Below are 14,760 nucleotides of genomic sequence, written 5' to 3' on the forward strand. Positions count from 1 at the left end.
AGGCCATGGAAGGTGCTGGGTGTGTCTGGTGCCTTGGTCCTGACTATCACAAGTGTCCAGACTCATCAACTCAAACAAATCACATACGTGCAGTGCCTTTTTTGTAACTTTTAAAATTAATTCATGTGGCTTCATCGGTCTCAGCTGTGTGGGATCATCGGTCTCAGCTGTGTGGGATCATTTTACTGCAGCACACAGACTCTCTAGCCGTGGCATGGGCTCAGTAGCTGTGGTGCTTGGACTCAGTAGCTGTGGTGCTTGGGCTCAGAAGCTATGGTGCTTGGACTCAGTAGTTGTGGTGCTTGGACTCAGTAGCTGTGGTGCTTGGGCTCAGAAGCTATGGTGCTTGGGCTCAGTAGCTGTGGTGCTTGGACTCAGTAGCTGTGGTGCTTGGGCTCAGAAGCTATGGTGCTTGGGCTCAGTAGTTGTGGTGCTTGGACTCAGTTGCTGGAAGGCATGTGTGATCTTAGTTCCCCGACCAGGGATCCAACCCCAGTCCCCTGCACTCCAAGGCGGATTCTTAAGCACTGAACGACCAGGGAAGTCACCTACGTGCAGTATTTGACGTGTAAGTTACTCCTCCATAAAGCTGTTCTCAAAAAGGTTTTGAGGGAACAGCTACAGAATGTCACAGGATCACGAACAGTGCGCGAGAATCCGTCATGGTCCAGGGGACGTCGGCTTGGGTTTGGGAGGCAGGTTGCTTGCTTTCTCCTGGGGCTGGCTGTGTGTTAATTCTCAGGAGAACTGTATTGCCAGCTGGAAGCTAATGAAATTCCTTCTCTTTTGGTAACAGAACCTTCAAAACTGTGAGGAGATAGACCCTCTGGGTAAATGCTTTATTTTCTCCAGTTTTAAAACCAAGACATCTTACCTTTTCCAGCTACTTTTTTTTAGCGTTTTTATCTTTTCCCTTCAGATTTCTATTTTTTTTTTCACTCATCAGCATGCATCTTGTATGGATAATTTTCTTTCTTCTTCTTTTTTACCATCTGGTTTCCAAATCTCACGTTCTTTCCCTGCCCAGTCTGACTTTTTCCTGTGTTAAGCTTTCCCGATACTTTTAGCTTCTATTCACTTCACATTCCTGTATCTTATTTCTTTAACCATGTGTTATTCCGTCCATGGCGCCCTTGGTTATAGCTTGGGAGAATCTTACCCCGAGCTCATCTGTACCCTCTAATATGTTTAATTTCCTCGATAAATAGAAGGAAAAGTAAAAGTGTTAGTCGCTCAGTCGTGTTTCACTCGTGTTTTGACCCCATGGACTGTAGCTTGCCAGGCTCCTCTGTCCATGGGATTTCCCAGGCAGGAATACTGGAGTGGGTTGCCATTTCCTCCTCCAGGGGATCTTCCCAACCCAGGGATCTAACCTGAGTCTCCTGCATTGCAGGCAGATTCTTTGCCAGCTGAGCTAGTAGCAAAGCCCGTAAGTAAATAGATGTAGGATCAGACAAGAAAGGGGAATCATGTCCCCTGGAGCCAGCTGCCTAAGAATGCACACATCCATTCCAGGGCGGACCTCACAGCAGCCCTCCAGCCTCTGCCTGAATCCCATCAGTGCTGGGGAGCTCACCCCTTCAGGGGACCATCCACCTCATTATTGAAACACTTGTTGTTCAGTCACTAAGTCGTATCCGACTCTTTGTGACCCCATGGACTGCAGCACACCAGGCTTCCCTGTCCTTCACTGTCACCCGGAGTTTGCTCAAATTCATGTCCACTGAGTCCGTGATGCCATCCAGCCATCTCATCCTCTGTCATCCCCTTCTCCTCCTGCCTTCAGTCTGAATGGAGAGGTGGTGCTGACCAGCAGCCAGTCCAGAGGGCAACAATCTCAGTTGTTTTCCTGTCTCTCCCACCCCTTGGAAGAGGTCAGCTCCTACCTTGCCATTCTCTGTGGAATTCCTGTTTTCCTACAGCCCAAAAGAGTGGAAAAAAAAATAATTTTGTGGATTCTATACAGTGCTAGTAGCTAGACTATATAGTTCTTCAAATTTAAACACGAGCATTCTTGATTCTTTTCTCATGGCTTAAATTTCCTAAGCAAATACTCACAGCTGTTACTTCTCAGGCTCAGAAGTTAAGTAATTTGTCTGAGTTCACCCATCAAATGAAGAGCAGTCTGGGAATTGAACATATGTCTTAGTATAAAACTGTGTTGTAATTATAGTGGATACACAGGAGTGGCTGCATCCTACTCCAAAACTATTCCAAACCACCACAGCCACCCTACTGCTTCCGACTCCTGTGTTGTGAAGAAGGACTTCTCCAGGCCTTGGGGAGGAGGGGAGTTGTGGCCCGAGGCTGGCAGGTCACCTGGAAGGTCATTGTGATCACTCAGGCATCAAACTAGGGCAGTGTTACTGAGGGTGGAGATTGTGCTGTGAATTTAAGGTTCATTCCAAAGTCACAGTCCAGTGAAATTTGGAAACCAGTAGTACCTGGACAGTAGGAAAGGAGGAAGGAATAGGAATGGTTGGAGCTGATTCCAAGATGCTTCTACTGAGAGACCAGATACATGCAAGAACATAAAAGGGAATTCTTTAGGGGACTTCCCTGGCAGTCCAGTGGCTAAGACTCCACACTTCCAATGCAGGAGGCCCAGGTTCAATCCCTGGAGGGGGAACTAAGATCCACGTGCTGCACAGTGCGGCTTAAAAAAAAAAGACTTTTAGGAGGAGAAGAATTTATTTGGTTTTCAAAATATTGAATGTGGTATGACAGTTTGGAGCAAAAACATGCCGAAAGGCCCAACATAAGCAAAAACATGAGCTTAGAAGTCAGCAAGTAGATCAAGCATGAAAATATGAACTCAGGAAGACGTCACATAAGGAAGCAATGTCCTTCCAGACCAAGAGTGCAGACCAATGAGGGGAACCTGCGTGGGTGGCAGGTTGGTGCCTGCATCCGTTCAAGGGGTCTGCAGAGCAGAAAGGACAGGCAGGGAGGAGACCAAGGCCGGTGACCTGCCTGGGAACGAAGAAGGGAGAAGGATTCCTGTGACCTTTCTCACGCACTGCAGAGTGAGCCAGTGGGCTGGAAAATAAGAAGACGCTGTCATGCACGGCAGTGGGACAGACACGCAGAGGTGGCACTTTGAGAACGTCGGGAGGATGAGCCAGTGGGCTTGAAGTGATGGAAAGTGATGCAGTGCAGACTTTCCTTATAAAGTACCGTGCTAGTTAAAGAGAAGGAATTGGGGGGGGAGGGAAATGCCCAAGGATTTTTTTCATGTGGAAGATTTTAATTCAACAGATCGGAGAGACAAAACCATGGAGAGGGAGTGACGAAAAATGTGTGTGTGTGTGTGTGTGTGTGTGTGTGTGTGTGTGTGCACTCAGTCGTGACCAACTCTCTGCGACCCTGTGGACTGTACCTGCCAGGCTCCTCTGTCCTTGGGATTCTCCAGACAAGATCACTGGAGTGGGTTGCCATACCCTCCTCCAGGGGATCTTCTCCAACCAAGGGATCGAACCCACGTCTCTTGAGTTTCCTGCATCGGCAGGCGGGTTCTTTACCATGAGAGCCACCTGGGAAGCCCGATGAAAAATATAAGGTGGGGTAATCTGTGGTAGAAGAGTTGATAATCAAGTGTAACAGGAAGCGGAAGGGAATGGGGTCAAGGTCTCAGGAGTTAGTCTTAGAGAAGAACACGGTAGCTTCTTTCAGTAGGAGAGGCAGGATGGACAGGGGTCTGAAGCAGGGCACTTGCCTTAGGGATGGGTGGGTGATGGATTTGAGAAGGACTTGAGAAATTATTTCAGCACCATTTGGGGATATATGGAATTGAGCCAGAGAAGCAAGGAGGCAAAGAACGGAGTTCGGAAAAACTAGGTTTTCAGCTCAGTTTACTGAGGGGATGAGGGAGCCACCAACCAGGATAGGAAATACGAAAGGAAAACGAGGTTTTAAGGGTTGTTGAAGAGTTTCTTTCAGAGAATATTGAGTCTGGGGTGCCTGTGAACCTAAGGTGGAGAAAGAAGTCATTGGGGAGTCTGATACACTGGCCTACCGTTGAGGAAACAGGCCCATGAAATTAATATTCAGGTAATCATGGTTTAAGACTGCAAGAGGGGGAGATTTCAGAGAGGAAGAGGGCATAAAGTGAGGCCGTGTCAGTGTACCTGGTGAGGCTGCGGCAGGAAAGACCAGAGGAAATCAAAGTCTGCGTCTCTCAGAGAGTGCTGTGGGAGAGGGTAAGAAAGCAAGCTGTGCACAGAGTGATGTCTCAGGAGTATCAAAGTGGAAGTGAAAGTCGCTCAGTCATGTCCAGTTCTTTGCGACCCCTTGAACTATACAATCCATGGGATTCTCCAGGCCAGAATACTGGAGTGGGTCGTCATTCCCTTCTCCGGGAGATCGCCCCAACCCAGGGATCGAACCTGAGTCTCTCGCATTGTAGGTGAATTCTTTACCAGCTGAGCCACCAGGGAGGCCCTCAGATTTCTTAGATGCAGACCAAATATGAACCTAGCCCAAGACAAACATTGGGTTATTTTTCCAAATTATTGAATGCCAATGTCAACTATATTGTATGATATATTAAAAAAAAGAAACAATATAATGAGATTTTTTTTCCATCTTGTGAATGGTATTTTGGGTAACAGATTTTCATGCATTTATTTTCCAAGGGAAATTTGATGGTGTGGGAAGAAACCTTATATTCATGAACTTCTAAAAGTTCACTCACAATGCAGTCTTACTAACTTCCAGCTCTTTGCACTTTTTTCCATGATCAGAAGTATTTAGAGTCTGTTTTAAAGAAAGATGCATAAATACAAGAGATAGAGTCCACACACACACACACACAAACACACACACACATACACAAACAAAAGGCTTTTATCTCAAATTCTTTCAGAGATGTAACTTTTTTTCAATGTCTTTTCAAGAGAAGGCATTGTGCAGATGAAAGCACTTGAAATTTGTCCTCTTCCAAAGTTTTCTTTGTGACTGTGGTTCTTTTGGCTCCAGGTTGAGGGAATATTTTGCAGAGGAGAATGTTTGATTTGCTTGTTTCATCTCGGAGCGTTGAGAAAATCACCTCGTCTTCCTCCTACTTCCCCGTTTTCTAAGAGTAGCTCTTGAGTCGTAATTGCAGTTTCACGCTGAAGGCTTCTCATTTGCATCCACGGTTTACCCTGGAATGCTGCTTTTACGTACATACTTGGCACAGAGGTACTCCAGCGTCCTCAGGTTTTATCCGTCTCTACTTCTTGACTCTCTTTCATCTTGTTTGACTCTTTCTAATTAGCGGTTTCATTTTCTAGCTATTCTGCTACACTTCCCATCCATATAGGCTTGTTTTTTTCCTTGCTGCCTGACAGAACAGACGCAGAATTGTAAATGGATAGCTCTCTCGTTGTTTTATTCTGTTATCCTTACTAGGTTATTTTAGTTTTGTCTTCCTTTTTCTCTTTGGTCCCACTCAGAAGATAACCACAGAGTTGAATTTCAGGGTCATTTGCAGGTATGTTTAAAGAGGTGTGAAGATGTAAGTCTAGGGGTTTGGGAATGTCATAACCAGAGAATGAACTGAAGTCACTGTTTCCAGATGGGTCAAATAAATAGGGCTTCGACCAAGCAAGACAGTGCGTGTCCTTACTTTGCATATGTGTTATGGCTGTTGGTATCCTGGATTTTTCAGTTGACAGCAACCAACTTGGACTTGTAACTTGAGAATTAAGAGCTGTACCCTTTGTTCAGGCAATTTCCAGTATGTGCTTAGAGAGAAACGGATCTCAAGTATTATGGGTTTGATTCAGTTTTCCTATCCAAAAGATAGGATAATAATACCTAGCCCATGCAGATTGAACGCATTCACGTATGCTGAGGAGCTGGCCTACTGCCTGCTGCATAGAATGTGCCTCAGAAATGCTCCCCACCCTCCCGTCGTGACCACCTCATCCCCTGTGCTGTGGACCATTCTCTACGGTAAACTCAAAGGCTTTTTCCAAATGCTTTGGTCCTTAATGGCCCCCACCCCTCCCCTCTCCTGTACGGACTCTTTGATAGGTAACTTGTCTATTTGTTTGAGAAGTTGCTGAAAGTTTATAGGGAGGGGATACAGAAACTCAAAAGTCTGTCCACTTCTGATTTAACAGTTAAGCTTTATCATCTGGATTTAAACCAGATGTTTTATTTACCAACTGCTGGGTGAGAAGCTATCCGAAACTTAGTGGCTTAAGACAACCAATACTTCCGGCTCATGGTTACTACGGGTCAGTAACTCAGGGCCATCTTAGATCTGAGTGGCCCCAGCTCACGTTCTCTTGCGAGGTTGTTAGTCAGGGCCGTGTCGTCTGCAGGCCTGACTGGGGGCCTTGAAGAATCAGTTTCCAAGCTTCCCGGTGCCTTGCTGGCTTGTGGTCATCTCATGGGGAAGAACCTCGGCTCATCTCCATGCGGTCACTCGAGTGTCTTCGCAATCTGACAGCCATCCTCCCGCAGAGCAAATGACCCGAGAGGGAGCTGGGAGGCCTCAGTACCATTTACAGCCTGTGCTCAGAAGTCTCGGGCCATCATCTCTGACCCCGTCGGGGTCACTGAGTTAGGACCCAGCCCTACTCTCCTCGTGCCTCCATCACTGCTGCCTGCTCCACGCCCCCGGCAGGGCCTCACTTTCCCCTCTCAGCAAACAGAGGTGCCTGCCTGGGGTCACTGTGAACCTGGAGTGAGACACGCAGCGTGAACGGGCACCGCTGGAGAGACGGAACGGCCCAGCGCAGGCGCCGTGACCGTAGAGAAACGGGACGGCCGCCCAGCTCCCGCTCCCGTCTCCGTTCCCAGAGGCAGCCTCTGTCCAAGCTCCCGGACCTCCGAGGGGCTCTCTGAGCGCCAGTCTGCTCAGGACACGGGGCCTGGGACCGCGGCCCCGCCTTCTTCTCCTGGGGGAGCGGCGCTGCAGCGCTTCAGAACAGCAGCTCGGCCCTGGCGGGGCGGGGTCCTGCTCAGATTGCTACGGGGGCGCGTGGTGGTCTTCGTCACGACTTCGCTCCTCCAGAGCTGTTTCTTCACACCTGGACCAGAGCTTCAACTAGTCCCCTAGCTGGATGGCCGTCTCCTGCCCTTGAGCACACCATCCCAGGGTCTAGTGCAGGAGTCCTGGGGTCACTGGAAGCGAAACTTCTTTAGCATTAAGTGCTGTTTTTTATTTTTATATCTGGGTCCTTTTTTCGCCAAATGGCTGTGATCCCCACGAGGTTAATCTGGGGGCCCAGGCCAGGTGTGGAGCTGGGGTGTTAGCAGGCCCTCCCCCGCTTTCCTTTGCAGGCTCACGTCTGTCCTCAGCCCAAGTGTGTCCATACCGCACGCACCCGGCGGTAGCTCTGTCTTCCTTGGCCTGCATGTCCCTCACCCGTTATCTTTAGAAAGCTGGTTTTAAAATGCTAGTCAGGGTGGGAGGCGGGGGTTCATGTTTGGGATCGCATGTACACCCATGGTGGATTCATGTCAATGTATGGCAAAACCAATACAGTGTTATAAAGTAAAATAAAGTAAAAATAAAAAGTTAAAAAAAATGCTAGTCAGCGAGCGCTGGCCCACACAGGGCACCAACACTCAGAAGTTTCCAGAGGAAGGGAAGTGAAATACGGCTCTCACTTCATCCCTGCAGGGTAACCAACACATCACATTCCACACCCCCAGAGGGTCTCTCTCCAGAAAGCTCAAGAGGACAGAGGCCACGTTCTCCCTTCTTTGGGGGTGACCACTGCATTTATGGGTTGGGGAATAATCTCCTGGCTCAAGAGTTGAAGAGGGACATCTGAGACCTGTTGCTGTTGTTGCCTTACTTTTGAAAGCCGCGTTCCCCTTGCAATGAGCTCTTAATTTACTGGCCACTCTCTGAAACTAAAGCACGCGCATCAAATTGTCCAGGAGACAGGAGTTTGCCCAGGTCAGCCTATCTTGGCTCTGGTATTACAGCTCACCGAGGGTACAGAGTGGACTCTGCCAGAGATTTCAGGGACCTCCCGCCGGGCCGGGGTCTCCCCATCTCTGGTCCAGCTGGCTGTCAGGAAGCCTCCGATGAGCACCGTCCACGTTAGTTCTGTGCTACATTAGTTGAGCTGGAAATCTCTGCCCCGATTTAGTCACAAACCAGGTAGTTATGGAAATAGTACCAAGCCTCTGGCTACCCAGTAAACCACATGCAAATGGTGGAAATAAGACTGACATGCAACGCAAATTTACTTCCTGAGTAAATAAAAGATTTGGCTGCCTGGTCTCCTGACTACGTGCGTTTGGTCCAGGCTTGTTTATTAGGATTCACAGTGATTTGAAAAATATAATCACAACCATGATCTCAATGCTTGTTTTTTTTTGTTTCTTGTTTTTTGTGTGTCTGTTTCAGATATATCAACACTCCTATACTGGATATTATGTCCTGAGCAAAATCCCTCATGGGTAAGATGGTTCTTTCATTTTCTTCTAATGAGAGCTCTGCAGAATAGAGTGGGGTGGAGCGCTGACTAGTTGCTTAATTCCTAGGTCAGGAGGTGTGGCACCTTAGCTTTTGACAGTGAAGTGTCCTGATGCTGTGGGAACCTCTGGGGTGCCCCCAGGCCCTGGGGTGGGGGTGGGGGTGTCAGTGAGTCCAGCTCCTCGCCCGTTAGTGAAGCCCCCTTCCCAGAGCAGCTGCCCCAGCTCCTGCTCTGGTGCCCAGGTTCCAGATCCTGCAGGGTAAGATGCTGCCCCGGCCCCCAATCACCGACCCCCCCACCCCTATGATTTGTAATCACCTGCAGTCCCCCCAGGGCATGGTGATTCACCTTCTGACTCCAGGAGGGTTCCCGGTTTATAAACACAATAGAAAGGGCAGCACCCCAAGCGCCTCTGGTTTCTCAAAACGGGAAGATTTGGGACCCGGAAGTGTGAGTGGAAAGGAAAAGACGTGAGTGCGTGATTTGGCAGAGTTTTCAGCTCTGGGTCTACACAACGGGGTGTGTGATCAGGGGCTCGTCTTTGGAATCCAGAGGTGTTGATTCGAGGTTAAAGTTGGATGAAGCCATTTGTTGAGGTGGCGCACGGAAAACCTGTTGCAGAAGAAGGGGAGTGAGGCAAGGACGGTGTTTCCTTGCTTCCGTTCCTGTTTTTCCTTTCTTCCCCCTCCTCCCTCCCGTCCTCCACCCCCTACGGTGCCCCTCCCCACACCCCGACGCCGCTCTCCTTCCGGTCCTCTTCTCTGCCTTCCACAGTTTCTCTCACTTTTTTTTGACAAGGTGAGGTGCTCAGGAAATGTTCAAAGACATTGGGTTGTGCTGCTGGCGATATAGTGCGCTTTCCCGTGATGACTTAGGGGGAGGCATCCTAGTTTTCCTAAGCAAATGCAAACAAACAGCAGGAGTTGATTTAAAAAACATTGCTCTGTAGGAGAGCACTGATCACAGAATGGGTGTTTCCCGGCTAAGGTGGGTAGAATGTGGGCATATCCTTGGAAAACAAGCGTGGGGAAAATAGCTTCATTCTGGACTTCAGATAAATAAAGGATGCGTGTCAATAGGCGGCAAAATGTGATTAGTCGCTTCTGTTAGGCTGTTAGAAAACTCAAGCCCCGAGAAACTAAAGCTGACCCCCTGTCGTGAAAATGAAGTATCCATGGGCATGTTTTATGTAAAGCATAGTTCAGATAGAAACTCAAATGCCTTTCACAGAGGAGGGAGTATTCTATTATTTTTCAAGCAGATAGGCACTTCAAAGGTCACGGCCAGCAGGGGTATAATTATGCCTTGAGATTTATCTACCTCTTCTGGGAGCAATAGAATTTATCCTAGATGGAGGATTAATTTGTAGAGCTCAAAACTCTAAAAGCCTTTTGTGCTTGACACACGGTGTACATGTTTTACTGCATCAGTTAGCATTTAGGAGAAATATGTTCTCCTGGCACGAGCGCTTGCCAGACGGACTGCAAACCTGAGGACAAGGTGGTCTGTGCTGAAGGCTTGGCTTCAGTGCTCACGATGAGGGTGATAATCCCCCCATAGGGGATGTCAGCAGAGTGAGCTGCTTTCCGTGTTTTTCGACAACCACGGTAATCAGCACTGCCTTCGCGTATTGGTTGAGTCTCATGCGTGTTCACCCTAGCACGTCGCTCTTGCAAGGGAATCGTCCTTCTCCTCTGCCCTGCCTTCTCATGGCTGGTGTCCAGGAGGCCTGGACTCCAACACACTGGGCTCACCGTCCACCTCAAACAGTCCCCTTGGGTGTTACCCTGCAGCTGTGAAATCAGACTCTTCACCGTGCTGATTCACTGCTTCCCTAAGCGTTACCGAACCAAACGTGGACTTGTGTGCCCGAGTGCGGTACAGCCGATCTGCTGACGCCAGCTTGTGGTGAAGGAACGCGCACACTGATTGCAGGCGCCAAGCAAGGAGTTCAGACAGCTGGTGCTTAACAGGCCCAGACTCCCTGAAGGCTCCAGGGAAAGGTTTCTACAGTCAGGGTGAGGGAGGGGATTGTGGGTTATGCGGCCGGCTCGTGGACAGCCTTCTGACTGACCGTGGTGAGGTAAGTAAGCGTCAGCGTGCCCTTTTGGTTCCAACTGGCCTGGGGTCTCCGTGCTTCTGTGCAGCTTACCGTTCACTTCTCCCAGCTGGCGGGGGCGTCAGTATCTGCGAGACAGCCCAGAGGGCGTGGCTCAGAATGCGATCCATAGCCCTGGGGGAGGAGCGAAGGGTCCTTGACTTTGGTTCATGGCTAAACTATGGTTATGTTGCCTTGTTTGGCTTTTTCTCTTTGTTTTTGCATCTTCTCACTTCTCTGATTAAATTTCCTCTTGGGAACTTGAGGGAAACCTAGGTAAGCTATGGTTTTTCTCCAGACAAGAGGCAGATGGAGAACGCGGGCTGGGGAGGGGTCTCCTCCAGGAAGGCCCCACAGGGCCCTGCTCAGCTACATAAGGACTTTCATAGGATTGAAAGATGTAGCAGTATGCTTGCTGCACTCACGGGAGACAGCCTCTGGTGGTTGAGGACGTCTATGATTCATCTCATCATCAGGTAAACTGAGGCATCTACAAAAATGGCGTTCACTGTTTGACCACCCAACTCCTCCTCCTCATCATAAGATCATTTTGTTATTGTTCAGTCACTAAGTCGTGTGCCACTCTTTGCCTGTTTGTGACCCCATGGACTGCAGCACACCAGACTTCCCTGTCCTTCACTATCTCCCGGAGCGTGTTCAAACTCATGTCTATCAGTGATGCCATCCAACCATCTCACCCGCCGTCGTCCCCTTCTCTTCCTGCCTTCAATCTTCCCAGCATCAGTATATTTTCCAGTCAATCAGTTCTTCGCATCAGGTGGCCAAAGTGTTGGAGCTTCAGCTTCAGCACCAGTCCTTCCAGTGAATGTTCAGGGTTGATTTCCTTTAGGATTGACTGGTCATTTATGAACAATAAATAAATGAGTTTCGAGTATCATCAAAGTCTTCTTTGTATTAATGACACAGTGGATTTCCAAACTGGGTGAGCCTTTAGACCTTGAGCTTATGCAGCTTCAGTGTCCAAGAGAGCCTTGTTGAGCTCAGTCAGTTGTACCAGGGCCCTGCCTGGTGGCCGGGCAAGAGCACAGCCCTATAGGTGGGCTTGGGGTGGTGAGGAAAGCACAGTTGTCTCTTTAAATAGAAACGTCTCTATGAAAACATTTAAATTAGCATTTACTCCTAGGGCAAACACCCTATGGGAGCACCTCTTGAGATTTCTGGAGACACAGACGCGTATCTTTTTCTCCCTTTTTCTCACCTCTCCTCTCATCCCTCTCTCCCTGCAGTCTCTCACTTCCAGCCCGAGGCCATTTGATCTGCAGGATGGGATTACCTGGCATTTATAGCATAGATTTTCTCCCTTAGCTTCAGGCTTTCCGAACAATCACAGAGATGAACCGAATTAATTTTTCAGTGCCCTCTAAACTCTGGCTTCCTTCCCTTTTGCTAGTGATGGAAGAATCTGGGGTGGGTGAACCCTCTTTTCTGTCTCGCCCACGAGGGAGGAGGAGGCCTCCCTGACCCGTGCTTAACCCCCTCCATCCCCAGCTCTGACCTCCGCAGCTGGAGCCTGGGGTAGGCCCCAGGGCACACGCAATAGCTCGAGTCATAATGAGAACCCCGAGCCTGCTGAATTTTCATCTGATCAAAGATCTGGAGCCTCATGGTAGGGGTGTTTGACTTTCACATACTAAATTTTCAAAAGTTGTGTTCTCAAAGGACATGTGTCTTTTACACAGATTTGTTTAGTAAGCCAGCATTAGAGCTAGTTAATGTTTAATTTAGAGTGTTTTACTGAGTGTTTATATCGAAACTGCAGCAAAGTAAAGCGACACTTCATGACAGAGATTGATAGAAATGGTAGCCAGCTAAATGTTCTCTGATAAGGGTCCATCCTGTGTTTTCATAGCAGTTTTTGGTAGATTTGTTGTTTCTTGGAGTTTTCCTGACGTGAGTTTTTTCTTGGGTTAGTTTTCCCTTCGACTTGAGTGATTTTCTTTAAAAAATTATATTCCTATATAATTTGCAGTTTTTCATATCTATTAGGATCATTCTGGAAATCATATGGGCTGGAGAAACTCAATTCTTCCATAACAGACATCACTTTTAAGAAAAATTGGGCATGCCCCTCAATTAGATAGCATTGGCATTTTGGAGTTTGGCAAACAGAGCAATGATAGAGCAGAAATTGAGAAGTGTGTGAAGCTACTTTCGTGTACGTGTCAGGCCGTCTTCTGTAGATACTGTTGCCCTAACCTTGCTTATCTACCTTTACCAAACAAACCATACAAAATTGTATTCCTTTGGAATATTACAATATGACAATGGCCTCCTCCTCCCTCGTGAGAGAGACAGAAAAGAGGGTTCACCCACCCCAGATTCTTCCATCACTGGCAAAAGGGAAGGAAGCCAGAGTTTAGAGGGCACTGAAAAATTAATTATACAATATTATGAAGTCACATCTGTGAAAATAATGAACTGAGACGTAGATTCCTTCTTCCTAGGGTTACTCTCTAACTTTACAGGCTGGGACACAGAAGAGCATTCTATTCATTTAGAAAATAGATGCCTAGGTTGAGAATACACCGCCATGCCCAGCACCTTGCTGACCTCGTGACGCGGGAGTTAGAGACTGAAGCCCTGGGGTCACATAGACCTGAACACGAGTCCCATTTGGCAGCTGACTCTGTATGACCTCAGGAGTCACTGTGCTTCTGTGGAGCTTCGTGTCCACGCTCTTATAAAGGTGTTAACAACAGTGCCTGCTTCATAGGCGCCCGATAAGAGTTAAGGGGAATGATGCATGTGCAGTGCACAGCAGAGAATTTTGCTCCAAGTGACTGCCTGGGAATGTTATTTCTTCACATTTTAATATGTCCCCGATATGTATTTGTAGTCTCATAATTAAATTTTATCAGACTGTACTTTCTAGCCAGCTCAAATCCTTTCTGTTACAAGGAGAGGAATGATATAACCCCTACCATAATAAAATTCCCTTTAAAATTTTTTCAAAGCTAAGAAAGATCTGTTCCATGACGCTCAGTTGATTAAAATGCCCATGTGATTTTAATTTCTCTCTTAAAAGTGATGTCTATGGCCTCAACAATCTACAGTTCTCAGTGCTCAATAAGTTCTTTTTTTAATCTCATCTCAACCTGACTTGCTGCAATTACTTTCTAAGGCTTTCTTGTTTTGCTTCCAGTGGAAGCAGAAAAGATAAGGCAACAGTGAAGTGCTGTATTGAGCAACAAAGCATGGTTTCTCTCCTTAAGGAGTTCAAAAGCGTCTTGAAAAGGAAGGACACAGACGTATCAGTTGAGTTCAGTTCCGTTGCTCAGTCATGTCTGACTCTGCAACCCCATGGATTGCAGCACACCAGGCCTCCCTGTCTATCAGCAGCTCCTGGCATTTACTCAATCTCATGTCCATTGAGTCGGTGATACCATCCAACCATCTCATCCTCTGTCGTCCCCTTATCCTCCCACCTTCAATCTTTCCCAGCATTAGGGTCTTTTCCAATGAGTCGTTTCTTTGCATCAGGTGGCCAAAGTATTGGAGTTTCAGCTTCAGCATCAGTCCTTCCAATGACTATTCAGGACTGATTTCCTTTAGGATGGACTGGTTGGAACTCCTTGCTTATATAACAATATAAAATTAAATGCCTCGAATGGGTATTTTAAACACCGAACACAAAAGAAGAGATGCCATAAAGAATCTCAAAAAGGAAGTCTGGCTTGAGCAGAGCCTTATAGTTGAGTAAGTTTTATTTCGTTTGGTTTAATAGATGGAGACTGAGAGGAGATATTCCAGGTCGGGTGAATCATTAAACGAGCTTGACCTTTTCAGTGAGCCAGCATCTTCCTGGAATTAGTGGGGTGCCAGGCCAGGCTGGAGCAGGGCTGTTCTCCTGGGACTCTGCCTGGGGAAAGACGGGATTGGGTGGGTCTGGGGTGACCCTGGGGTATGGAAGACCTAATCCCCAGCTGAGTGCCATGGGTCTTTACAGGAAGAACACGCTGAACATCAAGCCTAAGAGAGACGCGGTGCAGATGGCAGGCTTAGGTTAATTTTGTGCGTGTGTGTAGAGCGGAGAGCAGGGAAGGGGTGAGTGGGGCTTGGAGTCAGTTAGGGGTCCTGGCGGGGAGCAGGGCAGGCGTGCGGTGCGAGAGGGCTCAGTGGAGAAACCACCCAACTGTGATGGTGGGTGTCTGGTGTCTGCTCTGAAAGTGAAGACAGGTTTCAAGGGTTATGTTCCATGCCCTGCAAATTAAATCT

The 14,760-nt window shown here is 47.9% G+C and overlaps 1 protein-coding gene across 3 annotated transcripts in view; it reads left to right on the forward strand.

Moving 5' to 3' along the window:
* Positions 1 to 14,760, forward strand: part of DPP6 (dipeptidyl peptidase like 6) — a 799,813-nt gene that overhangs the window by 592,138 nt on the left and 192,915 nt on the right. For 2 of the 3 annotated variants that reach the window (XM_068972565.1, XM_068972566.1), the window contains exon 6: positions 8,357 to 8,409. The exons of the other annotated variant lie outside the window; for it this stretch is intronic. In XM_068972565.1, coding sequence (XP_068828666.1) covers positions 8,357 to 8,409 — 53 coding nt within the window. The remainder of the gene's footprint in view (positions 1 to 8,356; positions 8,410 to 14,760) is intronic. 3 annotated transcript variants of the gene reach the window in all.

This window comes from Capricornis sumatraensis, chromosome 5, assembly GCF_032405125.1.
Source record: "Capricornis sumatraensis isolate serow.1 chromosome 5, serow.2, whole genome shotgun sequence".
Taxonomy (NCBI): Eukaryota; Metazoa; Chordata; class Mammalia; order Artiodactyla; family Bovidae; genus Capricornis; species Capricornis sumatraensis.